This window comes from Agelaius tricolor, unplaced genomic scaffold (assembly GCF_023055355.1).
Source record: "Agelaius tricolor isolate 1412-34295 unplaced genomic scaffold, bAgeTri1.0.p SCAF_33, whole genome shotgun sequence".
NCBI classification, from domain to species: Eukaryota; Metazoa; Chordata; class Aves; order Passeriformes; family Icteridae; genus Agelaius; species Agelaius tricolor.
The window spans coordinates 5,327,801-5,335,570 of NW_027269293.1; the positions used below are offsets into that span (position 1 = coordinate 5,327,801).

The following is a 7,770-nucleotide window of genomic DNA, read 5'->3' on the forward strand; positions in this document are numbered from 1 at the left end:
TGGAAATGTCAGTTGATGATGAGTATAATGGAATTCTACCACATATTTTTTTAAGTGTTTAGTCACTGTGGTTGTTACAGCTGAAATGAGTTCGCTAATTTGTCTTTGGTTTCTTAATTTTGTACTTTATCCTCCAGCTGCCAAAGAAATATAAATGTAGAGAACTTGAAAGCTGTGACCATAGAAATACTGAACGTTTTTGGGTTTTGTTTTCAAAGTTATTTTGAGTTTATCCTGAACTTCAATTTTTTTTTTTGTTTGTTTGTTTGTTTTTTTATTGGTTTGGTTACAAGGTTTGTCCAGAGGGGTCGCATTTATCCGGTTTGACAAAAGGTCAGAAGCAGAAGAGGCAATTACAAATTTCAATGGTCACAAACCCCCAGGTTCCTCCGAGCCCATTACAGTGAAGTTTGCAGCCAACCCTAACCAGAACAAAAATGTGGCACTGTTGTCGCAGCTGTGTCATTCACCAGCTAGACGGTTTGGAGGGCCAGTGCATCACCAGGCACAGAGATTCAGGTAGGTTAGGAGGAATAAATGCATTTAAGGCTTGCTCCTGTTCCCGTGGTTGTGTGGGGAGCTGTGCCCCCACAGCTGGGCAGTGATACCTTCACTGCAGCATGTGTGAATGAAGACATAGTGCACTATGTGTCCTCAGTGTTATGTAAAGAAACTGTTGCATTAAAATATGATTAAAGAAAAATCTTACTTGTAAAATTTATATTGAAGTTAGTGTTTAAAGGTACCTGCAGTCTGGTGTCTGTTTCCACTACTGGATTACAGTGAGGGGACAGCAGCAGCAGGTTCCAGGTGGGTGTTGGTAGGTGCCTGTCTCAACAGATCCCTGTTCTGTGGTTTATATATCTGAACACAAATAGAATTTGGCAACTTTATTAAAGCTCTGAATGGTTGGTTCCAGCAGGGAGGTGTTACAATAAGAGAGGAAAACCTTATTTCTGATGAGGAGGTTCTGTGGGATTCCTTCCTGCATTGCAGCCTGTGCAGGGTTCTGCCTTCCCTCGAGGCCTCAAGAGTTTACTGATGAGAATATTGAGCAGTTGCAGCTTCCTGTCTGCTTCCAGAGCTATGGAAGACACTGCGCTTTGCCATAGAAAATTGCTTTGGTTGCTTTGAATATGAATTGCTTGAATTGGAAGTGCCTTGGGTGTTCATGGAGGAAGCTGATGGTTGGAGGGTGGTCTGGAAAATGCAATGTATTGACTGTCTTGCAGAGAAGCAATAGGCTTTGAGATGATATATGTTTCTGAGAGTAGTGGTTCCCTGTTGAGAATTTACTCCTTTTTTTTTTAATGTTCTACTGTAAGGGATCCAATCAGCTCAGTAAAATTGGACTAAAGTCTCAGCCACCTTTTAGCTGTGCTGCTGTTCCAGTGTTGCTGTCTCCTGTCCACAGTGCTGTAGCTCAGCATTTTGAGCACAGCTCTGTGTAATGGGTCTCCAGAGAAAATTCATACTTTGTAGTCAGTTGTGGTTTTATACTGAGAGTGGTTGAACAGTTTGTCCAAGGAGACAGTGAAGTTTCTGTCCTTGGAGATGCTGAAACCTGGCTAGAATTGATACCAAAAGAGTTCATCTAATTTCTACTGTGCCTGTGTAGTTTTAGCAGGAAACAGAGTATGCAGGATCTGTTTTCTCAGCAAGGATGGTTGGAAGATAAGGGGAAGACATCTGGCTTAGGGATGCAGCCACAGCCAAAATAAGGACTGAACCTGGGAAATTGGGAAGAGCTTTATGGTAATGAGCAAAATATGCATGTGGTGACTGTGTATAAGCAACACACTTGTAGGAGATCATGTGCACACAAGGTGGAGTTATCCCCTGTGCATCCAGGCCTGCAATGAGTAATGAATGCCTTCTGAACACTACATTGGTGTTAAGGATGTTTATTTGACTGTTTTCTGGTGAGTGTCGGTGACAGGATGAGCCCGAGCAACCTGTTCCAAGTGCCTTGCTTCTAGCAGGGGTTTTATTAGAGGATTTCCAAAGGTTCCTGCCAGTCTCAGTTGTTCCCCAGTTCTCTTCAGCTGTAGCCCGGGGAAGTCAGCTCAGGCAGCTCCTCGTTTCCCTGAAGCAGTCACCCATAACTCCATACCAAACCTCCTGAGCCATGCTGAGGAATGCAATTCTGAATTGTTTGCATTTAGGTGAATTATTAAAAAAATCAACACATCTGCCCTTTGTCTCAGCCAGGGCTTCAGTGTGTCCAGATCCTACTCAAATCTTTTTCATTCTTAATGTTCTTAATTTACTTGGACATTTTCATCATCGTTCTTCCCTGTAAAATCAAAATGCATCAGAATAAGGAGTGCAAATAATATTCACATCCTTAATTAAGAGACCAAATACTTTTAATTCAATCCTGTAATGATCACTCAGAAACAATAAAAACTATTAATGTATTTATATTAAGAGTTGCTGGTGAAACTAAATTTTAATAACCAGTTAGTTCATTATTCTCTTAATGCACCATTTAGAGCAGCATTAATGTCAGTCGTGTGCATTTCATAGAATCATGGACTGGTTTGGGTTGGAAGGGACCTTAAAGCTCATCTCATCCCACCCTTGCTGTGGGCAGGGACATCTTCCACTATCCCAGCATGTTCCAAGCCCTGTGCAACCTGGCCTGGAACACTTTCAGGGATGGGGCAGACACACAGCGTGTTTCTGTAGGCTTGGGGTGTCACAGTGGGGGCTAAGGGGAAGAAAATGTTGTGTGTCTGTTCCATTCCTGCTGCCCTGGGAGCTGTGTCCTGCTGGCTGGCTGTGCCCAGTGCTTGTTTGTCAGCACACCTTGGCTGGCTGCTGCTCCCAGTGGCAGACCTGCTGGTGGGGAAAGATTTTGGGGTCCCACAGCCTGGCAGAGGTGGGAGTAGAGTTGAGGTAAGGCTGTGCTTTCAGGAAGATGATGTGGACACAAGAGCCCCCAGTTGACCTGCAGACACAAGCTCTTCATCTCTGCCTTGTCACAGACTTGTGAGAGCTCCAGCATTTACTGCAAAGCTTCCTTCCCTCAATCACTCGTGCAGGCACCTCTGTACACATATGCACAACACTTACACCATGGGGTCATGGAATTATTAAGGTTGGAAAAGACGTCCAACATCATCAAGTCTGTCCCACAACCTTTTGTATTTTTCTTTAGTGTTAGCTGCAAGTTCTTGTAGTGAGTCTCTCTTCCTTGAAGGATGCTGAACTGAAGGAGTAGTGATTATTCATGCTGTGTTTAAGCTCAGGAGCCTGAGTTTGGGCTGAGTCTTGTTTGTTTTGGTAGTGAACAAGACAGGATGAATGGATAAGCAGCTTCCACAGAGCCCACAGTCTGTATAAATTAAAGTTGCGATCTCTGCTCCACAGAGGTTGAACACGTAACCTGATATTTTGATTACATTCATCTCGTTTCATCATAATCCCTATAAATCCAGGATTAAAATATCTAAAAAGTATCTAAAGTATCTTTAGTATCTAATTTGTAATTATTAATTTCCTACAGATATTTCTCCGACCCTTTGTTTAATGTTCTTTTAATCCTTTTGAGTTCCTGTGGTGTTTGTGGCTCACATCAGGAGCTGATCTTAGTGCTGTGTCCCACTGGATTCTGGACTAATTCAAAGACCCAGGCTCTCTGCTTCCATCCAGAGGGAATGATGCCACAGCATGAGGTTGTGTCTGGAGGACAGATAAAACATCTGGGGTTTCTTTAGAGTGTAAGATTTGTTTACTTAAAGAAAATAACAGATCTCCAGGTGCTGAACTGTGATGAAATGGAGGGGTTTAGCTCCTGTAGCATGAGGAGGCTGCTCAGGGCCCCTGGAAGTCCTGCGCTTTTGCAGCTCACAGAGCTTTATAGCAGAACAAAGCTGATACTGCTTTCAGACTTGTTCAGGGTTGGTGCCAGTTCCCAGTTCCTGTAATGGGCATAACTCTACCAGTATCAGCCCTTGAGTTCTGCCCTGAATGCCTGAAGGGAGCTATTTCTGATAGTTCTTTGATCCATGGGGAAATGGAAGAAGACTGTTGAACCCTGTCAGTGATACAGTTGCTCAGACATCTCCTGTACACCTGCTTGGTATCACTCCAGTGAAATGTTTAAATTTTCAGTTTTTAAACCAATAATTATATATAATTTGGATGTAAGCTGTGTGTATTGAGTAGAAACCATTTCATCCAGAGTAGTATTTCATCAAAGTTCTGGAAGAATATGGGAGTGAAATCCCAGTTGCTTCTGTTCTTCCTTACATGGTTGTTTGACCCAACACCCTGATTTTTTTCAGGCTTAGAGCTTGTGTCACTGAGTTCTCAACAAGATTTGTGTTGGCCACAGCAGATCTTTTCTGTCTGTAACAAAGACAGCAGAAAAAGTTGCCTTTCAGAAGGACATTGTCAGTGTAGCTGAGCTCCTGCTCTTTGTGGAACTATTAAAAAATAAAAAGCTGCCAAGCTCAAGTGCAATGGCAACACAGGCTGGGATTAAAACGAATGTTCTTGCTTATTGGCATCCCACCTGTGGTGCTGTATGGAACTGTCCTCAGAGTGCAGGCAAAAGAGTTCAGCAAAACCAGCACAAAGCTATGTTAGGGGAGGTTTAGGTTGGATATTAGGGCAAGGTTCTTCCCCCCGAGGCTGCTGGGCACTGCCCAGGCTCCCCAGGGAATGGCCCCAAGGCTGCCAGAGCTCCAGGAGCTCCCAGGGCTGCTCAGGGTGGGGTTCTTGGGGTGCCTGTGCAGGGACAGGGGCTGCACTGATGATTCCTGTGGGTCCCTTCCAGCTCAGGAGTTTCTGTGGTTCTATGAAAAGAATTTATAAAACTTACAGACCTAAAAAGAAACTGCTTTCATTTAGGAGTGTCATTTCTGAGATTACATCCTCCAGTGAGTTAATCTAATCTCAGGATCTGTTAAATGAAGCAGGCTGTCTGTCTAATGGCAGAGGGAGCAAAAGGTCATTGATAGAAACAAGAAGCTTATAAAGTAAAAAGAGTTATGATGGAAAATACACTGTTGTTGATACCTAGTGTCCCAAGATGTTGGCATATTAGGTTAGCGTGGCTGGAAAGAACCATCCACAAATAACACTGGCTACAGACTCTTTGGGAGGGTTGAAAAAGCAGTGTGGAGGAGACAGCATAAAAATAATTTCAACAGAAATTGGGACACCAGCTGTAAGTGTGCTAAGACTGAGATTGTTCAAATTACAGTATTAAAGGAATTTTAAAACCACTTTCTCTGAAGCATCCTGGATCTCTGTTGGTCTTTGTGTTTGTCATAGTAGGGCATTCTTTTAAACATCCTTAATAAGTGTAACTTCCTAAAGGTCATCTTAAATTGGCATGGCCACAAAAATCTGTCCCGGTAGGACAGAGAGCTGTGTGTCAGCTGCTCCAGCCCTGCTTATGCAGGCTGTCACCCTGAGCTGAGTGAGAGATCTGGGGTCCCTCGTGTGCAGAGTGAGAGCAGACATTCATCAGATTAGCTGAATAGTATTTCCTACAGGTTGTTTTTTTTTTTTTTCCAAATTACTTTTCTAATCTTTTAGGGGACTTCTTTGGTTTTACCCTGTTTTGTTTGGTTTGGGTATTTTAGTAAACCTGTAACATTTTTGTGAGACAAAGCAGGAAGAGAGGACAATCTGTTTAAAGATAAGTGTATCCAAAAGCAGAGGTACTTGCTATTTTAAATTATTTTGTCTGTAACAAGCATTCAGATTTGTTTTCTTGCATTTAACACCATTGCTCTTCTACAACTGATTGCATGGGATATGCAGTATCATGATATGGTGTTACCTGGGCTGAGCCTTTGGAGCAGGCAGGGGCAGAGCTATACTGACTGCTGGAACCAACGTCAGGCAATTCTCCGCTCAGTGGTTTGAGAAGGGATTCAGGACTGGTGATCTGTTGAGATGGAAACTTGACAGATATTAAGATAAATTCATCCTACCAGATTATTACTCACTTGGAAAGAAGCTACAGAACTGAAGGTGTCTGTCAGAACAAGTAAGTCTATCAAGCATGCAAGCACAGGAACGTTTTTATACAAAGCCAAAAGAAATACCAGATGTGTCACCTCTTCATCAGATCATACGGGTTGGTATGTCTCATTCACCTTGTGGTACTTCTAACTGCTTTTTCAGTTTGGCTGTAGTACAAGGCTTCCCAAACTTGTTTTTTCTTAGTGCTGGCTGGCAGTGAGTTGCTGCAGCTCAGCAGTGTCCCACTGTGCTCTGGGAGCCCCCAGGGCTGCAGAGCAGCAGCAAGGGAGGGATGGAGTGACACTTGCTCTGGGGACAGGAGAGTCCAGGAGCTCAGGTGTCCAAGGCAGGGAGCTCTGGGCACCAGAGAGCCTGGGGGAGATGGGCACTTGAGTGGTTCTCGTGTGTGAGTGCACAGTGTGTGTGTGTGAGTGAGTGTGCACTGCCATCCCTCTGCTCCCCTCCCTCCCTGTACTCCTCGAGCCCTCCCTCCTCGAGAAAGGCAGCAGCAGCTCCTTGATGCAGGGCAAGAAAGAGTCAGAGGGGAAGCATTTGGCACTTACTGCAGCATTCACTGCCCAGACATCCCTTCCCTGTTTCCTCCAGGTCAGCAGAGAATCAGGATCTGCCACCGCCCTGCTCTTGGCAGAGAGCAGCTCGTGTACCGCTTTTAAGGGGTTTGCAAATCACCAGTGGTACACCTCAATTTGGGAACCCCTGGTATAGTATCATTATATTTCTATGATCACATGACCTCATATTTTTAAATAATAAATAAGCACAAGGGTTCAAAGTGAGTTTTTGACATTAACTTTCACATTTCCTGGCCTTCGAGTGCTTAGCTGTGCAACCTTAATATTGCACTAAAATATTCAGAAGCTTTGATTTTCTGGAGTTTAGGCCAGAAATAGAATAAAGGGGAATTAGAAATGTGGGTTTTAGGGAAAATAAATTAATACAAAACGAGACATAAAAAGGAGAAGATTTTTGCTTTTTGTTATGCATGAATCCTGCTGAGGTATTGTGAAGGAGGCAGGATTCAGGAAGAATGGGTAGGTGATTTTAAAAATCCAGTTCAATAAAGTCAGATCTGAGTTTTCCTGGAAAAATTATTAAAACCATCCATACACACTGGAATAATAAAACTGCACTGAGCCTGCTCATGTTGTGAGTGTTTGCCTGCACCTGCTGCCTTTGGGTGGAAAGGGAGTAGGTTTTGTTCTGCTTCAAAAAAGAAGAAATTAATACATACAATCTCTACTCCTAAGAACCCAGAACACTCATCCCCTGCCCCAGCAAATCCAAAGAAACTCTTTGACTTAAAGAGTTTCCCAACATGTTCTTTTAGAGGCAAGAAAAGGAGCATGGGGTGAAAGAAAATCTCCTCTTGTGAAATAAGTGGGAGATGCCTGGGGGTGTCTGGGGCCTCTGGGAGGTGCTGCCTGTGCCCCTGAACTCAAGCAGTTCTGCAGCAATGCCCTGGACACTCGGAGCAGCCTGGCTGAGTTCAGGCATCCATCCAGGTCCCCTGGGAAGGTGATTATGTAATCTTGCCTTGCCTGTTCCTTGCCTATTTCTAAGGATAGTTCCCTGTTGATAAAGCAGTTGGAATACTTAACTTTTTTTTTTTTTTCTGGCAGCTGTCAATTTGATTGTCAATTTGAATGGGGAAACATTTATGTGGCGGTTTTGATGTGCCATGTATAAAATATTCATTCTCAGTTGCTTCCCATTCAAGTTAATTTGCTTAATTGAACATGAAATATTGTGCTTTTTATTTGCTAG

The 7,770-nt window shown here is 43.4% G+C and overlaps 1 protein-coding gene and 1 long non-coding RNA gene across 10 annotated transcripts in view; both read left to right on the forward strand.

Moving 5' to 3' along the window:
* Positions 1–7,770, forward strand: part of LOC139602277 (uncharacterized) — an 85,905-nt gene that overhangs the window by 53,404 nt on the left and 24,731 nt on the right. The gene's annotated exons all lie outside the window — the stretch shown is intronic.
* The window catches only part of ELAVL1 (ELAV like RNA binding protein 1), a 64,497-nt gene that overhangs the window by 31,996 nt on the left and 24,731 nt on the right, over positions 1–7,770 (forward strand). For 6 of the 8 annotated variants that reach the window (XR_011683156.1, XR_011683155.1, XR_011683154.1 and 3 more), the window contains exons 5-6: positions 294–519; positions 6,592–6,705. Coding sequence is in view for 4 of the 8 variants with exons in the window: in XM_071451978.1 (XP_071308079.1) it covers positions 294–519; positions 6,592–6,705 (340 nt within the window). In the remaining 4 variants the exon portion in view is untranslated. Of the gene's footprint in view, positions 1–293; positions 520–5,957; positions 6,562–6,591; positions 6,706–7,770 lie in introns of those variants that run through there. The other 2 variants (XM_071451982.1, XM_071451981.1) reach the window with 2 other exon arrangements.